Source organism: Mus pahari, chromosome 4 (assembly GCF_900095145.1).
Source record: "Mus pahari chromosome 4, PAHARI_EIJ_v1.1, whole genome shotgun sequence".
NCBI classification, from domain to species: Eukaryota; Metazoa; Chordata; class Mammalia; order Rodentia; family Muridae; genus Mus; species Mus pahari.
In genome coordinates, this window is record NC_034593.1 from 86,694,664 (window position 1) to 86,721,176 (window position 26,513).

General features: G+C 47.4%; 1 protein-coding gene and 1 long non-coding RNA gene across 2 annotated transcripts; one reads left to right on the forward strand and one right to left on the reverse strand.

Annotated features, from left to right (window-relative positions):
- Positions 1-4,862: 4,862 nt before the first annotated feature.
- LOC110319944 lies at positions 4,863-15,885 on the reverse strand. The gene is made up of 4 exons (XR_002380436.1): positions 15,783-15,885; positions 8,805-8,969; positions 6,403-7,532; positions 4,863-5,145 (listed from the first exon to the last, which is right to left on the reverse strand). It is a non-coding gene; the product is annotated as an uncharacterized LOC110319944 (long non-coding RNA).
- On the forward strand, positions 7,098-11,044 carry Txnip (thioredoxin interacting protein). Its single transcript, XM_021195699.2, has 8 exons — positions 7,098-7,620; positions 8,025-8,097; positions 8,207-8,354; positions 8,461-8,563; positions 8,716-8,972; positions 9,065-9,221; positions 9,317-9,468; positions 9,588-11,044. The coding sequence occupies exons 1-8, from the start codon at positions 7,371-7,373 to the stop codon at positions 9,642-9,644; spliced, it is 1,197 nt and encodes a 398-aa protein (XP_021051358.1). The 5' UTR covers positions 7,098-7,370; the 3' UTR covers positions 9,645-11,044.
- Positions 15,886-26,513: the final 10,628 nt, after the last annotated feature.

A 26,513-nucleotide genomic window follows, 5' to 3' on the forward strand; every position in this document is an offset into this window, starting at 1 on the left:
CCCTCTCCCTCTCCCTCTCTCTCTCTCTCTCTCTCTAACACAAGCTAAGAAAGAAAGCACTGTTAATTGTCAGTCAGGTGAAGAGGACGGAAGACTGCTTTATATTTAGTTTCTTCCCCAGTCATCTGTTTCCTTTTCTCACGGTCAGGAATCTTCTCTGTCATTCGTCGGAAAGTTCTAGATCAAGAGTCAGGCCACCACAAAGGTTCCAGTGTTTGTGATAGTTCTTAGACGGAGGATCTTGTTGATGTATTTAACTACCCACTGGGTGGCAGGGCTGAGCCAACTGAATTCCTAAACTAGTGAAGAAAGGATTTCTCAGAAAAGGACAAGTTTTCAGAAAAGGCTAAGGACGGAGTGTCCCTGTCTCCCTGGAGTCTTTACGTCAACACAGCCTGGTTGAAAAATACCCCATCCTCCCTCGCTGCCTTCACCCCTTGCTCTGATACATAACGATCCATCCACAGATTCCAAGGAGGGAAGAACAGGAATTAAAGTATAAAACTTAACATTAACAACAAAGGGATAAAGACTACAAGTCTGCATTGCTATGAAACAACTGTAGAGTCTAAGTTTTGGCGTATTCTCCTTTAAAGTGTTCCCCCAATCCATCAGTTCAGTCTCTACTTACACCCTGAGCTGCACTCCATAGGTGCTAGGAGGAACGCACAACTACAAAAAGCACATAGTCCTGCTCTCTAGAAATTCATTATCTAGGGAAAAAAAAGAGCAACTTGCCTGAGAAGCGTAAACAACATGCTAGGGAGGATTCAATAATAATAATAAAATCGTACTTAGTTATAAAGCGCAACCTGAGAACAGCTGGCACCAAGATTTCAGAAGGGAATGCCGCCTGAGTTTCTACTGGGGACAGGGTGGGGCCTGGGATTTCAGATGCTGGGGCTGAGGAGGGAAGGTGTTCCAGGTAGAGAGAGGCGTCATCGAGGACTTCACAAAGGAAGAAGAGGATATTAGGAGAACACCAAGTACCCAGACTTGGCTGACATGCAGGGAACGTAGATCAGGAAGTAGTGGGCAACGAGGCTGGAACGTTTAGCTGAGACCATGTTGTAAAGCCTTTAAATGCGTGGTGGACATTTGCGTGAGATTCAGTAAGCTCAGGATTTTGGATAATCACAGGAGCTGGCAGGGGGAAAATGTTGTATTAATCTAACTGTAATCTAAAGATGATAATGGGGAGGTTAGCTAAAAAAAAAAAAAAAAAATCTATTAAGAAATCTGAGGTGGGTGTGAATGTACTTGGAAGATGAACATGGCGAGATGAGGAGATCAAGGCCAGCCTGGGCTACACAAGGCCCTACATCCTTCTCTTTCCCCCATTTTTTTCTAAAAAGCAAACATGCTAGTGTTTAGGGGGAGTGGGGGTCAGGTGCATATTTATTACTTGGTAAACTGAATTTTAGATGCTGACAAGAGTGCTGGAGACAGGCTAGTTACACAGTAGAGCACTTTTCTGAACTCAAACTCATTTTGAATTTCTGATTTTTGTTTGTTTGTTTGTTTGTTTTTCAAGATAGGGTTTCTCTGTGTAGCCCTGGCTGTCCTGGCACTGGCTCTGTAGACCAGGCTGGCCTCGAACTCAGGCTCCTCTCCCAGGTCCTCTAGGAAAGCAGCACGCAGACTCTTACCCACAAAGCCATCTCTCCAGCCTCTCTGTCACCCACTACTTTAATGTTATTTACAAAGGAATGATATACAGCTGGAGAATGAAAAGCAAACAAAGAAGAGGCCCGATGGGCTGGAGAGTTGGCTCAGTGGTTAGGAGATATTGTTGTTGCTGCAAAGGACCCAGGATTGGTTTTCCAGCACACACGTGGAGATTCGACACTTTCTCAGCACCAGGCATGAACGTGGTACACGGCGTACATGCAGACAAAGCACTCATACACATAAAATAATAAAAGCAAACCTAAAAATTAAAGAGAGAGAGAAGGGGAAACGCCAAGGCAAACGTCCTTAGGAAAAGCTCTGAGAGGGTAAGAGGGAAGAAACAAAATAGCAAAAGAGAAGAGAATCAAAACCCAAGTCAATTGAATTGCCAGTTCTTTTATTATTATTATTATTATTATTATTATTATTATTTTGGTTTTTCAAGACAGGGTTTCTCTGTATAGCCCTGGCTGTCCTGGAACTCACTCTGTAGACCAGGCTGGCCTCGAACTCAGAAATCTGCCTGCCTCTGCCTCCCAAGTGCTGGGATTAAAGGCGTGCGCCACGCACGGCCTGAATCCCCAGTTCTTTAAATGATGGTTTTTAAACTATACAGTTGCTAAAGAAACCTCACTTTGATATCTTCTGAAAACATTGAAGAAAACAAACCAGAGCAGCGTCTCTCGCCCTGTGGGCCTTGATCCCACAGGGGTTGTCAGGTATTTACAATACAATTCATAACAACAGCAAATTTACGGTTAGCAATGAAATAACAAAATGAGGAACTGTTTTAAAGGGCCAAAGCATTAGGAAGGTTGAGGACCACTGCCTTCTCAGGAAGGGAAGGAGCGAGAAGCCAAACAGACAAATCGGACTTAGGGGAATCCCTCTCAAGTCTCAAGCCGACTGGGGTGCAGTGGTCGTCCTGGCAGTCAGGAGGCAGAAGCAGGAAGATCAGCTGAGCTCCAGGACTTCAAAACTAGCCTGGGCAGCAGGCAAGACCTCATCTCAGTGTCTCAAAAGAAAAAGACCTCAGCGTCTCAGCAGCGGGAAGCACGGGATTCAAGACGAGGTGTTTTACATAGGGGGCCCTTCTTGCCAGTCTTTCTTTGCTTTAGGTGCCCATGATGAATCATCTAAACCTGGGACCATCATCATCACAGCAAGCCCAGGAATGGCTCCAACCAGATGTTAGCTGGTTATCTGAGGGCGCGTCTTGCAACCAAACAAGGGAACTATTTAGAGTTCCCCTTAAGTCTAAAACTCTGAGAGTCTTGCCCTGCATCCTTTGCAAGGCTATCGCAAAGATCGAACCAGGTACAAGTCAAAGCGCCAAGAGGCAGGGCTCACATCATCACCTGAGGAAGCATGGAACCTCCATTTGGGCGCTGGAAAACCAATCCTGGGTCCTTTGCAACAACAATTTCTCCTAACCACTGAGCCGACTCTCCAGCCCATCGGGCCTCTTTGCTTCTCATTCTCCATCTGTATATCATTCCTTTGTAAATAATATTAAATGTCTCACGACATAGCCCAGGCTAGTCTTGGTGTGGTGGTTCTTCTCTGCCTTACTCTCCCAGTACTGGAGTCACAAGAGTGAGTCACCTGCCTGCCTGGCACAGAACCGGTAGGCCTAGGTTGAAGTTCTGGATGTACTTACAAAAACCTGTGACCTCAGGCAAATCACTGCACCTTTCTGTGAGCCACTGGGTTATTGTGGGAACTAAATGAAATAATCCAACCTTAAATCCTGTTTAAAACAAGAAGGTAGATGACTTTACAAATAAAATAGCATTGCCACAAGTGTGCTGATGAATCTCAGTCGGGAGAGAGCTAGCTCACTCATTTAGTTCCAGTGCTGAGGAGGCAAAGACAGGGGCATAAGAGGGCACCGGATCTCAGTACAGATGGTTGTGAGCCACCATGTGGTTGCTGGGAATTGAACTTAGGACCTCTGGAAGAACAGTCCATGGTCTTAACCACTGAGCCATCTCTCCAGCCCAAATCCTGTCTTTTTTTTTTTTTTTTTAAAACAGGTTTGAGGTCATCCTTGGCTATACAGCAAGTTTGAGGCCAGCCTGGGACACATGCAACCTTATCCAAAAAAAAAAAAAAAGGCCCTTTGAATTNTTTTTTTTTTTTTAGGTTTTTCAAGACAGGGTTTCTCTGTGTAGCTCTGGCTGTCCTGGAACTCACTTTGTAGANGAACTCAGAAATCCGCCTGCCTCTGCCTCCCGAGTGCTGGGATTAAAGGCGTGCGCCACCACGCCCGGCTGAATTCTTAAGATATATTATTTAAGTGTTCTTATTTATCTATGACTTGGAGTCATGTATACATCTGGGTAGTCTCAAATCCCACAGACTCATTTCACATCCTCCACCCCTAAACTAACCTTCTTAGGGAAAGACAGGAAAGAAGTGGACAGATGAAGGAAGAGACATATTTCGCAGTGATTAAGAAAACAAGCTGTTTTGCATCCCTAGCTCTGACCGTCTGCTGGGTCAGAGGTGAAAGAATAAGGACCTGCAGGCCTGGTTTTGCCTTCTGTGTGCGAGGCTGCACGGCAAGCCTTGGCTACCCGGTTGTCTAGAGTAAAACAAACACAGGACAAACACCCCTGGCTTCCTACTGGCGCTGAGACTGAACTTGCAAGCCTCCACTCCCCCTGGGCTCGGCTGTCCTTGTCCCTGAACCCACAGCCTCTGCCCTGTTTTTCTTTTTTTTTTTTTCTTCCATCCAAGAACTGAGATGGGTACGTGCGAACATACGTGTGCGTGTGTGCATGAGTGTGTGTGTGTGTGTGTGTTTGTGAAGAGGGACAGATTGTTATGAGAATACCAGGTGAAAGGTTATAAACAATCCTCTCCAGGAGGCAGCCAATTCAGAACAAGCCTTGGCTATAGGCCCAGGGAGCAGCTGCCACTGCCAGAGTTAAACTTTTGGCCTAACGCAGAACAAACAAGTGGTCTGCGCTGAGCGCCGCAAATTAAGAGATGATAGCCATGCAGGGGACAGGACACAGAATTGTCCACAGGGTTTTTCTTAATTAAATAATCAATACTCCATAGACATCCCCGAATAACTATCACCCCTCCCTCCTGGGAGACATCCCAAGGCATCCCTCTGATCCCTTAGCAGCCTCCCCTCCTTCCTCTCATCTGATCTCAAGATTTAAAAACAAGAATTTTTTACATTTAAAATTTTTATTTTGGGTGTCTCTGGAGTGACTACTGGGGAGGGGCAGGGGAGGGGAGAGGATGGGGAGGGGGAAGGGGAAGGTCAGAGTTGGTTCTTTTGCTACTGTGTGGGTTCTGCTATTGAACTCAAGTTGGCAGGCCTGGCACCATATCTCTGGTTCTCCCGAAGTCTTACGTAGCTGAAGAGTTGGCTTGCTGGTTGATAGTGTCAGAGTCCCAGAACCAAAACACCAGCTCACAACTCTTAACTCCACTTCTAAGACAGACGTCTGACACCTTCTTCTGGTCTCTACCTGCAGCAGGCACACACGTAGTTAAAAAAAATAAAACCAAAAAAGAAAAAGAAAAAGAAAAAAAAAACACCCATACACATACGAAATTTTAAATTTTATGTTGCTACATACCACAATATCGATATATGCACTTTTGGTATATTTTGATATTTCATACCATCAAGCTAAGGTTTTCTCAGATGCCTGCTACAGGCACTGAGAAACTCAAGTGAGCGACCTACCTCCCTTACCCTTTTTTTTTTTCCTCCCTTACCCTTAATACGTACTGTTTATCATTGGAAAACACCTGAAGCCTAGTTAGTTAACTTTCTGGAACAAACACACCCCGAGGATCAAGGTGTTCCTAAGCCTTGGTGTATATGTTTTTGAACCATGTGATGTTCACCTCTGAGCTTGCTTAAGATTAAGGTTGAGTTGTAACTTGTTAGCCTTAGGGTGTCAACCAGTTAAAGCTGTGCGGGGTGGGGGTGGGGTGGGGGGGTTATGAACAGCGGTGAACAGGCATGCAAACGCTTTTTCTCCATCTTAATCTCAGGGCTATTGTCTTTATTTTCCAGCACAAGGAAGAAGGAGATAGATAATCTCCTAATAATTCTGCCCAAATATGGAAGGAGTCTAGGATTCAGTGCTCCTTCGCGGGTGGGAGTGGGAGTAGGTGGGCAGGGAATAGAGTAGGGGGCGAGGGGAGGAGGGAGTTGCGGGTAATCCTTCTTCTACACACAAGAGTTTCTTTGCACACTTAAGAGTTATTTCTCTAGTCAGCTCCTGAGGCATCTCTCAGCAAGGTTTGCCAGCTAGCCAAGTGAAACCAATACAGCTCCAGCTCCGGTGAAATTGAACAGGCTTAGGGATATGCATTTCATTTAGTGAATTTGGAGAGAGGACAAAGGGGGGAAAAAAGAATGACAGGAACTCGGAAACAAAGTAAGGAGTGAGGTTCTTTTTCTTCCTATTTATTTATTTTTTGTTTGTACCCACCTCTTGTTTCCTGGAGAAACAAGGACGGAGGGGAGCGCGCAATCGGTGTGAAAGTACACACCTTACAAAGCTGGAGCAAGGAACAAGGGAACATATACAAAATGTTCCCCAACTTCGCAGGTACACTGAAGAGATGAGGGGATAAGCAACAGGATGTGGACACTCCCGTACTGCTTCCGTTCCAGAGAACAGAGAACAGAATAGAATGTAATGGGCGAGGAACAGTAACAGCATATAGGGGCATGAAATAAGGGGAATCCACCAGAGCATTTACAAAAAAAAAAAAAAAAAAAAAGACTGAAAACCAGACTTAAAATATCTGACAAGTTCTCGTCTGGAGAGGCAGAAGCCTTTTATTCTTCAATAGAAGCACAATAGGAGCACATCGGGAGGGCTCTCACGAACACAACTGCACTCTCGCCCTCCGCTCCATCCTGAAGTATCCTCGGGGCGATGGGATTGTTTTTCACAGACTTGCGAACTTGTGAGCCAGGAATAAATGGTCACCTCGAGACGAATTGCGCTGGCTAAGGCGAGGCATGAAATCCTCTCCTAAGCACATTTTTCTTTCACCTAAAAAAAGAAGGAGAAAAAAAAAAAAACCAACAAAGCACACACCCAAACAACCCAGCTCCCAAGAGGAGTCCCCTGGATGAGGTTCAGGGTCGCGGGGTCCCAGCCTCCCGGGGGAGCCACCCTGCTGCCCCGGGCCCCGCCCCTCCTCCTGGCAAGGCTGCGCACTCGGACAACAACCATTTTCCCCGCTTGGAGCACACCGTGTCCACGCGCCCCTGCGGCCTCGCTGATTGGTTGGAGGCCTGGTAAACAAGGGCCAAGTAGCCAATGGGAGAACTGTGCACGAGGGCTGCACGAGCCTCCAGGCCAGCACTCGCGTGGAGCGTCAAGCCAGGCGGCTATATAAGCCGTTTCCGGCAGCAGCTTGACACTCTCCTCTTCTGCTCTTCGGATTTCCAGAGTTCCTCCAGTAGCGGAAGACAGCTGTTATTTTTCTCCTGCAAGCTTTTGGCACAGCCAGCAGGTTGAAACTTTCAGGCACCTTTTTGGAGAAGTTGTTAGGGTTTGTTTTGAGGCTTTCTTTACATTTTTATTTGGGTTTTCAAGCCCTGATTGACTTAGGGAGGAGAGTGAGCTCTTCGTTTGCTGTGAAGGGTTCTTAGATTTTTTTTTCCTCTCCGGCTTCCGTTTTTTTTGAACCCACTCGGCTCAATCATGGTGATGTTCAAGAAGATCAAGTCTTTTGAGGTGGTCTTCAACGACCCCGAGAAGGTGTACGGCAGCGGGGAGAAGGTGGCCGGACGGGTGATGGTGGAAGTGTGTGAAGTTACCCGAGTCAAAGCCGTCAGGATCCTGGCTTGCGGCGTGGCCAAGGTCCTGTGGATGCAAGGGTCTCAGCAGTGCAAACAGACCTTGGACTACTTGCGATATGAAGACACGCTTCTCCTAGAAGATCTGCCTACAGGTACTGCTCTCTGCAGGGTGGGCGGTGACTTGGGAGGACCGTGGGTCGGGAGGACACTACTAAGTGTTTCGAGTTGTTCGCTCGAATGGTTTGAACTGTTGGTCCCTATATTTTTACTTTGTAATTTGCAAGTTTCTCCGCTATCCTTCTCCACCCCCATAGAGTGATTTGAACACTTTTGGGGGTACTGTTTCCTGAAAGTGTTGCCTTAACTACTATGTAGAGATTAATGTGTTCGTGGGTTTCGCAACTTAATGTCCAAGAAAGTGTTCTGGGATCTTTTATTCCATAGTGTAAGAGATGAAAGTGGAAGTAAGATAGTCTGCCGCCCAGGCACTCCTCACAGAAGCTTTTGAAATGGAACAAGAAGCCTAATGGCCCCCTGCCTTTGTTTCCCCCTGCAGGTGAGAACGAGATGGTGATCATGAGGCCTGGAAACAAATACGAGTACAAGTTCGGCTTCGAGCTTCCTCAGGGGTAGGTATCCACTGAGTGCACCTTGCATTCTTATTTCTAAGTCTTCCCCCTCCACTGATCTCTTACAGTTCTTAGAGAGCATTCATTTTGGTTCATTGTTTTGACACAGGCCCCTGGGAACATCTTTTAAAGGAAAATATGGTTGCGTAGACTACTGGGTGAAGGCTTTTCTTGATCGCCCCAGCCAGCCAACTCAAGAGGCAAAGAAAAACTTCGAAGTGATGGATCTAGTGGATGTCAATACCCCCGACTTAATGGTGAGGGCTTTGTTTTTTTAAAAGGTTTTATTCTTCTTGGTCAGGGATAATAAATTAGATGCATGGGGCATTGAAATATCTCAAAACATTATTTCCTTTTACACAGGCACCAGTGTCTGCCAAAAAGGAGAAGAAAGTTTCCTGCATGTTCATTCCTGATGGACGTGTGTCAGTCTCTGCTCGAATTGACAGAAAAGGGTTCTGTGAAGGTAAAAACCTACTGCTTCAAGTGCTAGACAGGATAGCCAGAACTGGGGGGGGGGGTCGGTCGGAGAGGGTCATGGGGTAGAGGCAGAGGAAGTGCTGTTAAGTTTCATGGATATTCATACTTTTTTCTTTCTTTCTTTCTTTTTAACTCTAGGTGATGACATCTCCATCCATGCTGACTTTGAGAACACATGTTCCCGAATCGTGGTCCCCAAAGCAGCTATTGTGGCCCGACACACTTACCTTGCCAATGGCCAGACCAAAGTGCTCACTCAGAAGCTGTCGTCAGTCAGAGGCAATCACATTATCTCAGGGACCTGCGCATCATGGCGTGGCAAGAGCCTCAGAGTGCAGAAGATCAGACCGTCGATCCTGGGCTGCAACATCCTCAAAGTTGAATACTCCTTGCTGGTGAGTTGGGTGAGAAGAGAAACAATTCCTCGGTTACAGACTCAGTGCTCTCTGTATTCGACCCATCTCACAAACCGCCGTCCTCTTTCTAGATCTATGTCAGTGTCCCTGGCTCCAAGAAAGTCATCCTTGACCTGCCCCTGGTGATTGGCAGCAGGTCGGGTCTGAGCAGCCGGACATCCAGCATGGCCAGCCGGACGAGCTCTGAAATGAGCTGGATAGACCTAAACATCCCCGATACCCCGGAAGGTAAGCGGCAGCCGACAGGTTCTCTTTATTTTGACCTGCTTGGGCTTGTGAAGTTGGGGCGGCCTGGCATTTCTGACCCCGTTTCCTCTCTCCAGCTCCTCCTTGCTACATGGACATCATTCCTGAAGATCACAGACTAGAGAGCCCCACCACCCCTCTGCTGGACGACGTGGACGATTCTCAAGACAGCCCTATCTTTATGTACGCCCCCGAGTTCCAGTTCATGCCCCCACCCACTTACACTGAGGTGAGGGCTGCTATTCTCACACTGTCAACATTTTGTCCTAGGCCTTCTGAAGGGAAGGGTTAGTGTGGGCTTTCTACTTAACTAAAAAAAAACTGAAAATCTCCTCTTCCCCCCCCCAGGTGGATCCGTGCGTCCTTAACAACAACAACAACAACAACAACAACAATGTGCAGTGAGCCTGCAGGAAAGGAAGCATTTGTATTAGCACATTTCTTTCTGCCTCTCTGCTTGAACTCCAGTGTTTCAGAGACTCAGTCTCTATAGTGGGGAACGGGTACACCCCAGCCGCTGACTCCTCAAGATGGGTGGCAATCAGTAGGCAGGTCTCCAGCTTCAAGTGGTGCAGACCAGTTGCCTGCACTGTGGTATAGGAGTGTTTGCTGGGTGAATGTCAGAACACTCTAGACCTGGCCACTCTCAGATGTTGGAAAATGAAGAACTTGTTTGTATTGACTTGAGTCAGGGCACTGCTGACCTTATGGCGTGGTCTTTCCAAGGTTTTTGTTTTAAAGGGAATTTTAAATTGTTTAAAATATTAGTATACCATCATCTGTGCCATGGGGGACAGAGCCAATTTCACATACTAGAAAAAGAAAAATAATGGCCAAAATTTTGTAAGAGGAGTGTTTTTGTTTTTAAAGTCAGTGTTCCCTTTTTTTAATATCTTTACAAAGAAAAAAAAAGACCTTCCATGGCTGGTGAGCACGCAGCCTGTGAAATACAGGGCAGTTGCTCCAAGTTGACTTAACCCTGGGAGCAGTAGTGGCTGTGCCCACTGACAGCCATAAAAGCCACTTTACAGCCAGTTGCACTGTGTTCTCTTGTAAGCATAATCAGCTGGGAGAATCTGTTATTTCCCTGTAACCCCTTGGAAATGATTCTAAGGCAATGTTCTTAGCACTTTAGCTTGTCAGTTTTGTTTTCGTCTCCATTATAGATGTAAGCTCTACCAGTCTGTCTCTTAAGGGTTAAAAGCCCAGTGACTTTGGAGGGTGGGGGGTAGGGTCTCTGCCCCTGAACTCTGTAGACCCAGGCTGCCCTGAGAGATTCACCTGCCTCTGCCTCCTGGGTGCTGCAATCAAAGGCCCAGCTTGGTTATTACTTTTGAAGCTTTCTCCCAATGCACAGACTTCTGTAATTCTAACACTAATCCTGTGAAGGGTTGCGGTTGACAACTGGAGCCTGGGTGACACTCTACATTGAGATGTCCCAGCACTGACTGGGGCTTCCATGAGAACTACAAGTTTTCACGGAAGCCCCCAGACCCATTTCCTGTCCAGTGTTAGGAGAAAGTACTGCTTTCACTGTGGCCTTTATCGCTCGCTCGGAAGCTCACTGAGCCTTAGCACTTTGTCCTGTGTCCCATGTCCTCTGTCAGCTTCAACCTGAGCACTCCACCTGAGAACTGTGCAGCCAGAATGTTTGCGAGCTGATTTTTGTTGTTTTTGTATTTTGTGTATCTTTTTGTATGATTAAAAACTATATTTTGTACTTATCCAAATATATTTTCACCCCAAAGTGGGGCTATCCTTTGTAAAAAATAAAGTTTTTTAATGGCAAAAATAAATGTTCTTGTTTATGAAACATTGGAGAAGTTACTAGAAAGTGTGTTTTCCCCTGCTTCACAATACTGAAAGCCCATGGAGAGCAGTCTCTTGACCCTGAGTGACATAACAGCTGGTTTGGTCTCTATTCAGACTGAAGAATCCATAGGGTCTGGTGGTAGAAGCTAATTAACCATGTCCATAGAAAACACCTTCAGGATCAGGCTTGCTCCCGTAGCTAAGGATAACCTTGAACTTGGTGCAGACATCAAGAGCATGCAATATCATGCTCAGGTTTTTATAGTTTGTGTATGTGTGTGTGTGTGAATGCAGGTGGGAATGTGGTGCTTAGAACCCACCTTGGGAAGAGTTCCATTTTGTGGGACCCCCAAAGCCAGGACCTCAGGCTTCGCAGAAAGCGTCTTTACCTGCTGAGCCATGTCTGAGCCCAGTTTTCTGTGCTGTTTTATGAATTCTTTAAAAATAAGTGAGGAGATTTGAAAGGAACAGGGTGAGATTCCTTTTTATTTTTAAGTCCAAATGAGCAGCTTTTGTTTACACAAAGGCAGGGAGGCTGTGGGGAGAAGGGACTGGGAGAGTAATGTGAGAGGGAAATTAAATGGGTGTTTGTTCAGATGGGAGGCAGGAAGCGGTCCTGGTGTGCTCTGGTGGATCTCCTGGTGTTCCCTAAAGCTCAGCAGACAGTCCAGAGTGAGAATGGGTCCTGACTGGCAGAGGCCCCAGCCCACCCTACCAAAAACAGGACGACTGGTGGCAATGGAATTTTTGGTTTTGTTTTGTTTGAGACAAGTTCAGGCTAGCCTTAACCTGAAAGCAATCCTGTTTCAGCCTCCCGGCCACTGGGGTTAGAAGACCACGGTCTTATTCTTCCCTTGGTTTTTACTGAGAATTCCCCCAATATAAACTTGGTTTATAAGCTGCAAAGAGGAACTATTTCAGACTTAATTTTAGTTACAGGGATTAGATGTTTTAGAAGCAGCTACAGTTTTCTATCTTCATAGTTTATTGTGTTTTTTTGAGACAGGGTTTCTCTGTCGTCCTGGTCTGTAGACCAGGCTAACCCCAAACTCAGAGATACACTTTCCTCTGTCCCTCAAACGCTGGGATTAGCGTATACCACCTCAGCCTGACTCATTACAGTTCTCAACGTATAATTAGAATTCAGTCTCTACCCTTATTCCTTGGGACCTGTTTTGGAAATTTCTATTTCTTACAAGGGTATTGATGACTGATAAACCATTTCACTGCTAACTGAAGTTATTTTATTCAGGAAAAAGCTACACATGTGAGAAACAGAGATGGCAGAATACATCATACAGTTCTTCCTGGTTTTTGGTTTATCTAAATGTTTTTCGTCAAAATGGGTTTTCCATAGCTCTCGACACACCAGTACACTCTCTGAAGCACTGTATTAGAAACCAAGGGGTGGCTCGCTGTGGTCATACACACCTAAAACCCAGCATTTGAGAGGCAAAGGCAGGATTGCCAAGAATTCAAGACAGCTTTGGCCACAGGTACTGCCAGGTCTGCTAGGGCTACAGAGCAAGCACTTGTATCTCCCAAACAAACCACAAAACCACACACACACACACACACACACACACACACACACACACACAAGCATGTGAACACAGAATTGAACAGAAATTGAAATTGAAAAAAAAAAGAAGAAGAAATCCTTTTCTGCACTAGTAATTGATCTTTATCATTCATTCGCTATAGCGCACCTGTCACTTCCCTGCCTCACTTTAAAAAGAACAATCATTTGTGTCTGTATATGGGCCCGTGGGTGTGGGCCACAGTGCCCAAGTTAGGTCAGGACATCTGTGGAACTGGTTCCCCCTTCCACCTTTACATGATCCCAATGTCCCATCAAACACAGGTCACCAAGCCAGTGCCTTTATCCAAGCCAGGTGACATTTTTCCTTCTTTGTCTTTTGATACTGGGTTTCATTTAGTCTAGGCTGTGTCTTCAGGGTAACCTTGAATTTCTGTCCTTCTGACCCCACCTTCCTAGCACTGGAGTCATAGGCATGCATGTATTTCCACGCTCACTTTACACACTGCCGGAGGCTGAAATCAGGCTCCGTCTGCACTGGGCAAACACTTTGCCAACTGATCTGCATCTTAGATTCTTGAACTTCTTTTGTCTGTTTACAGTGTGCTGGTACCTAGCTCTCCCCATTGCTGTGAAAACTCTCACCTGTCGTCCTCCCCCATTTCTCACCTGTTCAAACATTTAGTAGCTCCTCCCCTTTAATTCTGCGATCAGGAAACTAGGTCAAAGTTGAAGGAAAAGTTTTTTATGCAGCTGGGTTTCCAGGGACTTGAGGGTTGGAGCAGGGACAAGAATGAGAGAGAGGGCCAGGCTAAGGGATGAAGAGAGCAGGAAAGTCTGCGTATTTGTGTACACAGACTTGTTATGAGAGCTGAGTGGCCAGGAGAGGACAGATAACGACACCCAAGGCCACTCAAGAGATTTGATCCTGCAAGAGGCAGGATATGCAACATACGCCCCCTCTCCTGGTATCCCAGCCCACCCCCCACCGCATCTAGCACTGTCTACAAGATTTTATTTTCTTTCCAAGACTGGTCTCTTTCTGTCACCCAAGCTAGCCTGGACCTCACTCTGCACGGGGACCATCTTGCTGCCCCAAGCTCTGATCACTGGGTTTATAGGTGTTGTGCAGCATACCTGGACTAAGGCGTTTTCTGTGACAATGGACATTCTGTGTAAACCTTGTGCTGTGGAGCCAGGTGGGCCATCAAACCGTGACTGAAAAAATGGCATTTTTAATTCTGTTTAATTAATCCAGACTTAAACAGCACTGTGTCACTAGTCATCACCATATCGTGCCTCACAGCTAACTCTGAGGAAGGAAGTTGCCGGATCTGCTCCCCAAGAGGAAACCCATCCCTCCCGAGGGCACAGGAGGCTGCCCTCCACTTCCTTTTGCGTTCTCTACACAATTTCTGTCTCACCCTGGGACATTTCCTGCCTGAAGGCTCATTTTGTGCCACTTCTCCGTTGCTGGGCAGCTCTTTCCCCATTTAACACTGGGTCTCATTTTCTCATGCTCTTCTCAAATGGCTTTCAATTTTTAAAGAACGACAACCTCCACGTACCGCCGCTGTTAGCAGGGATCTAGTTCTGAGTGTTATTTATTTATTCATTAGGTCCAGTCTAGTACGGGAAGAGCTGAGAAAAGTGGAAAAGAAACAGTGAGAAGTGGGGGAGGGGGAGAGAAGTGGGGAAACACCCTAAAGAAAATAAAGTTAAGAGAAGGGACTGGTGGCCTGTCACCCCATCATATGGGAGACTGAGGTAAATGGGTCAAGAGTTCAAGCTAGCTTGGGGTACACAGCAAGCTTTTGTTATTAAGACTAGAGGTGGAGCTGGGCAGCAGTGGCACACGCCTTTAATCCCAGCACTCCAGAGGCAGAGGCAGGAGAATTTCTGTGAGTTAGAGGCCAGCCTGGTCTACACAGTGAGTTCTAGGACAGCCAGAGATACACAGAAAATTGTCTCAAAACAAACAAAAACAAAACAAAAAAGACTAGAGACACAGGCTCAGTTGGGAGAGTGTTATCTAAAATGTATAAAGCCAAACCCTTGAATTTGAACCTCAGCAGCATATTTAAAAAAAAGAAGAAGAAGAAGAAGACTGGTGGTAAACACCAGTAATCCCTAAATTTGGGAGGCAGAGGCAGGAAGATCACAGAAGTTCAAACATTCAAGCCATAAATATCTATAGAGTGAGTCCGAGGCCAGCCTGGGATACATGAGACCCTGCCTCAAAAAAGCAGACAGGAGGTCAGGAAATCCAGGCCATCCTCAGGGGGTGCAGTAGGGACTTTGAGGCCAGGGTGGGCTCCAAAAACAACAGCTACAGGTAGTTATTTAAAAACAAACAAAAGGTGCCTTCTCTAAATGTAAGGAAAATGAAAGGATCCAACTAGAGTTGGGACATTGAGAGAAAAAATTGTGGAGAGAAGATGAAGCTTAGCATATGGCCAGCAAGAACTAACCACACATGAAGACCTTTGACTCTCTGACTCTCTCTCTCTCTCTCTCTCTCTCTCTCTCTCTCTCTCTCTGTGTGTGTGTGTGTGTGTGTGTGTGCTATCACTTTGGGTGTTGCTGCTCTGACTTTGTGCACACTTTGTTTGTTTGTTTTTGAGATAGAACATCTCAGAGTTCGAATTCCCTAATGGGGCTACATTGGCTGGCCAGGCATCCCCAGTGTGCCCCCTTGTCTGCGCTTCTCCACCACTGGGATTATAAGCATTAGCTACTATGTTCTGCATTTTAAATAGGTTTGGGCTCCTACTCAGACCCTTGTTCTTGTGTGGCAAACATGTTACTGAGTGAGCCAGCTCCCAGCCTACCTTTGACTAACTTTTTGAGCAGTCCACAGACTCATGCTAGAGTATTTTTTTTCTTGAATCACCTCTAGGTGAGAGAACACAGATGGGAGATACAGAATACATTTAACTGGCTCTCCTGTCCTAAACACTCTGACAGGAAGAAGACTTCCTATCCACAGGACTTCAGAGGTTGACACAACCTTCCAGAGACAGTCACAGATTCAGGGTTGCAGCCCTTGACCCACTAGGTGATGGCTCTAGAGCCTGGAAAAGCTCCGTGATTAGCTTTCCTGTAGAGTTCTGCCTTGGTTTCTCTATTTTGCTGCGATAAGCACCATGACCAAAAGCAACTCAGGGAGAAAAGGGTTTTATTCGGCTTACATGTCCGGTTCACAGTCCATCAGTGAGGGATGGCAAGGGCAGGAACCTGGAGGCAGGAGCTGATGCAGAAGCCATGGAGGAGTGCTGCTTACTGGCTTGCTCCCCATAGCTTGTTCAGCCTGCTTTCTTATATGGCCTAGGAATACCTGCCCAGAAATGCCTCCACCCACCTCTGGCTGGGCCCTCCCACATCAATCATTAATCAAAGTGCCCCACAGACCAGTCTGATAGCGACATCTCCTCAGTTAAGGCTCTCTCTTCCCAGATGACTTTAGTTGGGGTTAACAAAACACTCACCACCACAGGTACTTAGGAGATCTAGTTATTAAGAATGCAGGCCCTGACACCACACTAAATTCTCCACCTCCGGTGACACCTGCCAGCATGTGATACTGGTCTGCTTATTTAAACTCCACACCGTAGGCCGTTCATTCAATACTGCTTTGCTGTAAAGTTTTGTGTAGTTTATTTTGTGTGCACAGCTGTGTTTTCAGGTATGTCTGTGCTCTGGGTACCTTCCTGGTGCCTTTGGGAGCTAGAGGGGAGCGCTCTCGTGCACACACACACACACACACACACACACACTCAAACAGGAAGTTTAGTAAAACTTGTATGCACAGAGGATGAAGTCAGTCAGGTGTCTTCCTCTGCCAGTTTCTATCTTGTTTTTGAGACAAGGCCTTTCCCTGAAGGCTGGGGACTCTCAGACCGGCCAGACTGACCAGCCAGCAAGCCTTGGGGGCCTCCTGTTAGCGCTTTCCTGCCATGGAGCTGCAGTCAGACACCAGCCCACCCGGCTTTTTATGTGGGTGCTCTAGCTTGAATAGCAAGCACTTTACCAACCCCCCTAGTTTACTTGTTGTCTCTTTATCTTTGAGTCAGGGTGCCACTATGTAAACCAGGCTGGCCTCACACTTATCATATCCTCCTGCCTCAGGTTCCTGAGCACTGGGATCACAGGTATGAACTACATTTCCAGGGTGTGTGTGTGTGTGTGTGTGTGTGTGTGTGTGTGTGTGATTTAGGAGAGAGTCCCTAGATAACCCATACCGACCTCATATTCACAATCTTCTTGCCTCCCAAATGTTGGGATTGTAGACAGACATGTACTGCCACTTGTAGCTGTGATTGTTCATTTGTAAAATGAAAGCCAGTGACAGAACTGCCCCCATCGGTGGTGTGAAGATTAGAAATGCATAGTGGGGAGTGGGTTAGGAAATTTGCCACCAAGCCTCTCCCCACTTCTCATATGGAAGGAGAGAACCAACTCCCCAAAACGTACCCTCTGACTGTAGGCATGCCATAGTGCCTATGCATGCATGCGTACATGCATACACATACATGCGCACACACACACACACACACACACACACACACACACACACGCGCGCGCGCGCGCGCTAATGTAGGGGCTGGAGAAATGGCTCGGTGGCTAAGTATACTTGCTGCTTTTCAGAGGACTGGATTTAGTTCCCAGCACACTTATCAGGCAACCCCAGCTCCAAGGTATCTGAAGCCCTTTTCTGGTCTCCCTGAGCATCCATAGACATGTGGTATTCACTCACAGAGATACAGACCCATAAACTAAAAGAAAAAAAAAAAAAAAGCAACAGATCTTTTAAAAAGATAAAGTGTAGTAAGGGAAGAGTGCATCTGGGCGCTGCCAGCACAGGGAGTGCTTGTTATTCAAAGGAATAGCAGCTGAGCAGGCGGAGCCCAGCTCTGTCCAGAAGAGAGCCTACTTCCACAAATTGTTCTTTGACCTCTGCAAGTGTATTGTAATGGGATCTTCTAAATTCTTCAGTTTACACAATTATGGGAAAGCTTACTACCATTTAGTGTGGTAAATTGAGGACCAGAGAACACAGACATACAACATAATAGACAGATCTCTTATTTCTCTTTCCTTCCTTCCTTCCTTCCTTCCTTTCTTCTTTCCTTCCTTCCTTGCTTCTTTCTTTTTTTTACAGTCCTTTGAATTTTTTATGTGCATAAGTGTTTGCCTGCATGTATATATGTATGTGCACTACTTGTATGACTGGTGCCTGCAGGGTCAAAAAGAGCCTGGAACTGGAGTTGCAGATGGTTGTGAGCCACTTCATGAATGCTGAGCCCAGACCCTGGTCCTCTGTAAGACTCGTAGGTGCTCTTCCCGTGAGCCCTCGCTCCGGTCCTAAGGTATTTTGCCCTTTTCCCAGAGAGGGCCTAACTGGGTAGAACAAGGGCCAGAGGCATGAGCCTATCCTTGGGACCCTGGTCAGTTGACCGGGATTGTTCTCGTCCTGCCCTGACCGTTCCCGGGACTTGATCCTTTTCTAGTCTTTCTTTAGCCTGTTACATAAAGAGGAAAGAATGAACGAACTCAGTGCGCTGTGGTGTTTCTGTGTTCCCACTGCTTGGTCATCTCCAGGCAACAGCGTGACGGAAGGAGAGGGACAGAGCCATGGGGACAGCATTGTGAATCTCATGTGACCTCCATCTCAGGATGTTAAGTGAGGCCCATTCTCTCTTTTTGTGTGATGGAACTGCTGAGCGGACATCTTCGAGTTCGCCAAGCAGTCAGTAAGCAGGTTCGTGGAAACGTCTGGCTAGGTGCTTGTCAAGGGTATTTTTAACCTCCTGGACAGATGGAGTGAGGAAAAGTTCCAGGTGCAGGGAGAGGACAGCAAGCGAAGGGGCTCCTTTAAATGGCTCTGCAGAAGGATGAAAACTCCTCCCTCTGAGATCCTCCTCCTGCTGCCCAGACTAGTGCTTTGCGTCCCTTCCTGTCCCGCTTTCTCTCTGCACCCATGGTCTTTCATACTTGCCTCACCTTCCAGAGCAGAAGCAAGCTTAGCTTCCTGTTCCACACTCAAAGTTTTACCTTCCAAACTGCTATAGACCAGTGGGCGTGTCCTTTTCTCCCCATGGAGAAAGAGGTGGTCCTGCGGGCAGCCCTTGAGCTCTCTATGCTGCCTCCCTGACTGGCCTGTAGGAGGGTTCCAAACTCTCCTGAGACCTCATGGACCCTACTGTCCCTACTCCTGAGAACAGAATCTAAGACTGAGAAACCCAGGTTTGGGCTTTATACACCTTGGGAACACAGAAGAGATGTTTGCTTGTGGAGGTCAGAGATTCAAAACGGTGGCATGTTGACGCCTAGATATCTAGGTCAATCAACAGAGCAGTCAATCAACAGAGAGCTTAGGAGAGCCTGTTGAGTATGGGAGGAGGGTCCTGGATAAAGTCACGGAGGTGGGCAGGGAAGAGAAAAAATATGGGGACTCTCAAATGGGCTTCATCTTCTCTTGTCTGCCTGCCCCCCCCGCCTTTATTTATTTATTTATTTATTTATTTATTTATTTATTTATTTATTTATTTATGTGTGTATGTGTGTGCTGAGACACGGTTCCTCCTGGGTAGCCCTGGCTGTCCTGGAACTCACTCTATAGACCAGGCTGGCCTCGAACTCAGAGACACAGCCTCTGCTTCCCAAGTGCTGTAATTACAGGCATGTGCCACCACTACCCTGCATCTTGGCCTTCTTTTTAAACCACACACCACAGACTTCACCCTCTTCTCCCTTTGTCTCTCTCTGTGTCCCAGCACCTCTTCTGATACTTTATATCCTGTTTTGTGGTAAAGGAAGGAGTCCTCAGCACAGGAACCCCGAGTGCCAGGAAGACAGAACTTTGGCTTGCCATAGAGCCCCAGCTTAACTGTGCTATGGTTCGTGGTTCTCTTCCTGTATGCTGATTTTAGCTGAAGTTGACAAGGCAGGGCACCACAGAGGAAATGCTAAGCCCGAGGCAGAGCACGAGCCAAAGCCACGTGCAGATGTTTACAAGCCTGTATTATTTCTTCCTCAAAGTTTGAATTGGCTGTGAACATTTAGAAGCTATATTACTACATTTTAGGGGCCTGGTGTGGCATTGCATTCCTGAAATCCCAGCATTTGGAAGCCTGAGCCAGGAGGATTAACAGTTACCAGGACACAATTGGTAATATAACAGGCTGCTCCCAGACACTGTTGGAAGAAAGAAAGAAAGGAAAGGAGAGAGGAAGAAAGGAAAAAACAAAGAAAGGAAAGAGGAAAGAGAGAAAAGAAGAGAGAAAGAGAGAGAGAGAGAGAGAGAGAGAGAGAGAGAGAGAGAGAGAGAGAGAGAGAGAGAGAGAGAGAGAAAGAAAAAAAGTGAGACAGTTTAGAAGTAAAAGCACTTGCCACCTGAGTCTGGTGACCTGGTAAAGATGGTAAAGAGTCTGGAACCCAGGTAAAGATGGAAGGGTGTACAGTTGTCTCCTGAGCTCCACGTGCAAACCATAGCACAAATGTGCTTGCATTTACACCACACCCCAAAATCCAAGGGGGGAAAATCCCAGCACTAGGGAAGCTGAGGCAGGAGAATCAGGAGTTCAAGGCTATTCTCAGCTGCATAGCGAGTTCCAGGTCAGCCTGTTCTACATAAGACCTTGTCTGCACATACATACATACATACATACATACATACATACATACATACATACAATACATGCATGCATAATACACACATACACACACAATACATGCATGCATAATACATACATACATACACACAGTACATGCATGCATAATACATACACACAATACATGCATGTATAATACATACATACACACATACAAGAGGAAAATTATGTGACCCACCCTGAGGACTTCAAGGATAAGTCTAAAGATCTTTTGTGTACAGCCGCCTCTCCTGGCCAGGCCCCCAAACATCCCCTGAGAGGTTTGAGGAGCCACTGACACCCGGGACAGGTGAGAGTGGTGGCTTGGGCTCGAAAGCAAGACTCAAACAGGATCCAGGCCAAGTAAGGGAGAGGTGAGGGGCCGAGGGCAGCCCAATCCAAGTATGGTCAGGCAGGAAAAAGTTATCTGGATGCCAGGAGAGAGGCCTGGGGGAGGGAGCTTTGGAGGGTTGCTTCTCTCTCTCAGAGAGGGAGTGGCTCTCCCACAGAGCGCTCATCTTTGCTTACTTCCTTTCACCACCACGGCCTGGCAAAAGCATTCGCTGGAGGAGGGAGTTTCCTCTCAAAATGGTTGCCTCTGAGGCCACAGCAGGGCAAAGGGAAGAAGAACAACAAGGCTTCTTTCCAAAGGGGACTGTGGGAGGCATCTCCATGATAAAAGAAATATCCCATTTAGACAGCCTTTCCCCCTTCTGGTTTTGTTTGGTTGGTTTTGGGGTGTGTGTGTGTGTGTGTGTGTGTGTGTGTGTGTGTGTGTGTGTNTGTGTGTGTGTGTGTTTTGAGACAGGGTCTCTTACAGCCCAGGCTGACCTCAAACTCACTATGTAGCCTAAGAGATCTTGGCTGTCCCTTGCCCTGCCTCAACCTCACAGGCTTTCGTTGCTGGCTGTGGTAGCACAAACACGTAATTTTAACCCCAGCACTCAGGAGTCAGAAGGCTCTCAAATTTGAGACCAACTAGAGGTCCTGTCTCAAAAAAAATCATGAAGAAGGCTTGGAGGTGGCTCAGTCGGCAAGGTGCTTGCTGGGGAGGTGGCTCAGTCAGCAAGGTGCTTGCTGTGTGCAAGTTTGAGGACCTATGTAGTCCCTGCAAACCCAGGACTGGGGACATGGACACAGGCAGGTTGCTGAGGTCAATGTCTAGCCATCCTAGCCTACTTCAAATGCATACAAGGTAGACCATACACGAGGAATAGCACTTTAGGCTGCTTTCTGCCCTTCTTATTTACAGACATGCATGAGCACACATATGCACAGGAACACACGAAAAACTCACATCAAGATAGGAATAAACCAAGTGCGGTGGCACACACCTATAACTATAGCACTTTAATTTGTTTTGGTTTTGGTTTTTTTTTGGGGGGAGGGGTGGTTGTTTTTGTTGGTTGGTTTGTTTGTTTTTCCAACAAAGGATCTCCCTATGTAGCTCTAGCAGCCCTGGAATTCTCTCCGTAGACCAGACTGGCCTGTAACTCACTCAGACATCCGCCTGCCTCTGTCTCCCAAGTACAGGGATTAAAGGCATGCGCCACTGTGCCTGGCAATCCCAGCACTTTTGAAGCGGAGGCAGACAGATTATTCCATGTCTGAGATTAGCCTGCACTCCACAGTGAATTTCAGGCCTTCCTGTCTTAAATGAAATAAAACAAAAGCAAACCGGAAGTAGTGGTGTGTGCCTGGAATCGCAGCACTTGGGAGATGGGGGCAGAAGGACTAGGAGTTTGAGTGTTACGTGATCCAGTTTAAGGCCAGCCTGGGTTCCCCAAGACCCTATCGGGAATGAACAAAGCCAAAGCCAAACATGGGTTTAACCGAGCTCCTCCTGGCAGGCACTGATAACGCAGGGTGCTGGGGACAGGCTGGATTTGGATGTTTCCCCCTCTTTACCATAAATCCAGAGAGGGAGAACCATAGGGTTGTGTCCACTCAGGGGGGGAAATGTCTGAGCTGTAGGAAGCACAGCCCGTAGCTGATAGTCCTGGGATATGAGGCGGTTTGGACAGAAAATAGCCCAGACTCTGTGATCATGGAAAACCTTCTCCCCTCTGGTCTGGGGTGAGGTCAGTGCGTGCCTGCTAACTCCCACTGGGTAGCTATAGCTAGGGCGGCGGACAGAAGAGACACATTACATCCTAAGGATTAGGCGAACCGTTCCCGCTGATAATACTAGAAACTAGAATTCTGTGTCGGGATTTCAAATGTCTATGTTTGTGATTTCCTTGGGGGAATGTGGGTCTCAGTAGGGGAAAAGTCAGTGGAGAAAAGGTCACACTAGCCTGGGCCAGATTACCTAACAGAACTATTCCTGTCTAGCCCATTTATCTCCTCACCTCTGGCCAGACGCATTTAAGGACAGATGGGAAGGACCTGCATCTGCAGCTGCTTCTTTGGTCCGAAATCTCTGTGATGTTCTTGATGTGACTCCTGACGTGCAGGTCGTAACCTTGACCTCTCCGTCATTAGGCTTTTCTGCTTTCTTACAGTTGTGGGAATTGCTGGTCCCCAGCGACCCTGACTGCAAAGGTTCTTGGAAACAACTGGCGAGGTGCCTGAGGTATCTTTAGCTTGCTTGGCCGAAAATAAGGTGAGAAGATCAAGGGGATGGAATGACAGCTTGGCGAAACAGGCATGTCCCGCCATTTGGAGGACAAAGGTTGGAGCAACCACTGGGGATCAGTTGTGCTGTCTCAAAGACAAAATGTCATACAAATCAAGTCAGATGTGAACTCTGCCCTGCCTGGACTCCTGCTTTTTCTGGCAGGTGACCTTGTTGGACCAAGCCAACATCTGGAGTCCCAGTACCATTTGTGCCTTTACGAGTGGATCCATACCAACCCTACTGTGGAGTCGGGGGGTCTCAGGAGACGACTCGTGTATGGGATTCATGTATCAGACATGAAGGAACTGAGGCATGAGGTCGTGACACAACGTTCCAAGGGTACAAGGCTGTGGAGTAAAGCCACCAAAGCCCTGGGGTGATGTTTTGCCTGTCTGAGAGGACAACTGTTCCCCTTGACTTAGCTTCTGCGTTTCTTTTTCTTTTATTTCTTTTGAGACAGTGTCTCCTGTGCCCCAGCTTGGCCTCAAATTTTCCATAGAACCAAGGGTTAGAGGCAAATGCTTTTCTGCTCAGTACTGTGGTGTTGGGGATAAAGTCTAGGACTTTGTGTATGCTAGGCAAGTGCTCTGTCTACTGAGCTACACCCCCAGTTCACACCCTGCTTCATCCTTGACCAGCCCACACCCTTCTTTACTTTCAAAGTTCAAACAACCATAAAAGTAAGTTGCAGAAACCAACTACCTTTCCCTTACCAAACCACGGTGTCTAATTGCTCCATTCACCTGCCTTCTGGCCTTCAGTTGTCTTTGTTCTCCACTCTCAACCTAAACTGCTTGCTGCAGCCAGATCTCTATTTATTTATTATGTGTAAGTACGCTGTAGCTGTCTTCAGACACTCCAGAAGAGGGAGTCAGGTCTTATTACGGATGGTTGTGAGCCACCATGTGGTTGCTGGGATTTGAACTCCAGACCTCCAGAAGAGCAGTCAGGTGCTCTTACCCACTGAGCCATCTCACCAGCCCTATTTGGTCCTCTCTTAAGCCACATGAGTCCTCGTGCCTGTTCACCGACTCCCCATTTCACGGGTCCTGCCCAAGGAGGGGAGGCCTGGGAGGGTAGGTGTGGAACATGGGTCAGGTTTTCCTGCTGTAAAACCTAGTCTGCAGCTCAGGCATTGGAGGAATTTAGACAATAAAAACTGTCCCTAATGGGTATTATGTACCTGGGTGGCAAACACTGACTGGGTCTGATGTAAGTTTGTAGGCGAGGCCTAACTGTTGTGCTGCCTGACTCTCCAGGAAGGGTAGCCTTGACCCTGTCTGCTGGACCCAGCCTCCGGCCTCTGCCTGTTTGGGAGTGCTTGTGGGAAGTTGGGGAAAGGTCAGCGGACATAGTGTAGCTCATGCCTGGAACCGAGTAGGAATCTGGGAAAGCTGCTGTGTCTCATGTCACTGGCTTTGTCCAACAAGGTCACCTGCCAGGGAAGGCAGGAGTCCTGGCAGGGCAGAGTCCAAGCATGAGCTGGTGTTTATGACACTTTGTCTTTGAGGCAGTATGACTGATCCCAAGTGGTCATTCCAACCTTTGTCCTCCTTTCTCCTGTGCCATGGGAAAGGGGACGTGAAGAGGCGGAACTGTGGAAAGATGGGTGGGGATTCGTTTCCTGCCCTTCTTTACCACCCTTAGTTCGGGATCTTTGGTCCCACCAAGAAGTTCCCAAGGATGTGAGGTGGCTCAGTCGGTGCCTGCCTCCAAGCCTTGAATGTGAGCCCCCAGACCCATTCGGCAGCAGGAGAGTACTGACTCCTGCAAGCTGTCCTCTGGGCTCCACACACACACCATTTTGTACACCCTTGGCTAAATAAATGAAATATATCACACATATATATGCGCCCAGAGGAGCATCAGGTGGGCTAGCCTGTGGCAGTGTCTCTCAACATAGACCTGGACTTAAGTAATGAGGGTTAGGGTGGTGTCTCCCCTCCACTCTGTGTGCAGGGAACAACGTAGGAAAGACAACGAAACGAAACCGTTCAGGATCTTTGTTTTCTGCTGTTCCCTCCCTAGCTATGGTCACTGGCTGTAGAACTGTGGGAAACCCCAGGGACAAGTCTCCTGGCCCCACCCTTCCCTCACTTCGGAGAGCTAGAAAAGGAAACACATCAATCATCACAAATTGCTCAATAACTCCGGAATGTTCGTTTCTATTCCTGTTCCCGTCTCTGTTTTCTTGGCCGGGCTTCTATCCCAACACTTGCTACCACATTTAAACGAGGCCTTTAAGGCGCTTTTCCTCCGTGGAGTCTAAGCCCCTCTTCGCCCTGTATAATGGGGTCAGAAATACCTGACCTTGGAGTTTGGTTCTCTAACCCACGACGCTGTAGGAAAATCGGTCGGCCTGTCTAAAAGTGATTGGGAAGCATATTGAACGCTTCTCCCACAGTCCATCTTTAGACTATGAAATGCTCAGTGGGGCCTCCCGTGGTAGCACCGCAGGTGTCTATGCAGCTCTCCTTACTCTGGTTCTGTACTGGACACGCAACTCACTCGTGGCTGTGGCATGTCAAGTGAGTGCAACCAATCAGCTCGAGGAAGGCTTCCTCAGAAGCCAATCAGAGGCCAGGGAAGTGACCTCACCCAAGGGAGCGCTGTGTGGGCGAGGAAGCCTCTCTTAGAGCTGTGAGTGTCCCTAAATCACTCCCTTCCTCCCCACCCTCCTTACTTCCTGGAAGATAACACCGCCTACCCCCGCCCCAAAGTGGAGTGAGAAAGGCTAACTCAATTCCACAAAGGAAAGAACAACAAAAAAAGAAGAAGCTGCAAGCCACACACCGGCTGTCTGGAGAGAACAGTATATTTAGGGAGATCCCTAAATATGCCTTTCAAAGTGGGCTCTCCAGGTCCTGAAAGACGTGTACGCTGAAGGCAATGAGTCACTCCTCTCTCCCGGCCCCTGGCTTTCTGGACTCTCTGCACAAAAATAGCTGCAATCACTCTTTGTAAATAAGGACATGATCAAGGTCAAGTGTGAGAAAGGAGAGGGCTGGTGTCCTGGTGAATGTGCCTGACTATGCAGGCTCATGTCCCTGTGCTGCTGGAGGTAGTCTGTGGGCGAGCCTGTGCTTTCCCCAGCAATGCTTTCAGACTGGACACCCCCTTCAGCCTTTCCTCCAGCCCTTTCCCAGGACACATCACTCTGTTAGAGAGAGATACAAACATTTTATTTAAAAGTACAAAACAAAGCCGGGCCTGGTGGCACAGGCCTTTAATCCCTGCACTCGGGAGGCAGAGGCAGGCGGATTTCTGAGTTCGAGGCCAGCCTGGTCTACCAAGTGAGTTCCAGGACAGCCAGGGCTATACAGAGAAACCCTGTCTCGAAAAACCAAAAAAAAAAAAAAAAAAAAAAAAAGTACAAAACAGGCCTTACTCCTCTTGACTGTTCCCACCCCAAGTCTCCCCTAAACTGTCAACTGCTGCACATCACAGCCCCCAGGGATCACACAGGTCACTTGGATTCTGACCAATTTTTCCTCAACAAAAGTAAATGCTAGTAAGTCTGGTGTGGTGGTGCATCCCTGTAATCCCAAGACTTGGGAGATGGAGGTGGGGGGGGGATTGAAAGTTCAAGGCCAGCCTCAGCTACATACTGAGTTCCAGGACAGCTTGAGCTACATGAGATCTCTCAAAAA

Bases quoted from the DNA above. Each gene is read 5' to 3' on its own strand.
- Txnip (XM_021195699.2), top strand. From the start codon at position 7,371: ATGGTGATGTTCAAGAAGATCAAGTCTTTTGAGGTGGTCTTCAACGAC. The intron at 8,098-8,206 runs GTAGGTATCCAC...GTTTTGACACAG, and splicing joins GGCTTCGAGCTTCCTCAGGG to GCCCCTGGGAACATCTTTTA. The intron at 8,564-8,715 runs GTAAAAACCTAC...TTTTAACTCTAG, and splicing joins CAGAAAAGGGTTCTGTGAAG to GTGATGACATCTCCATCCAT.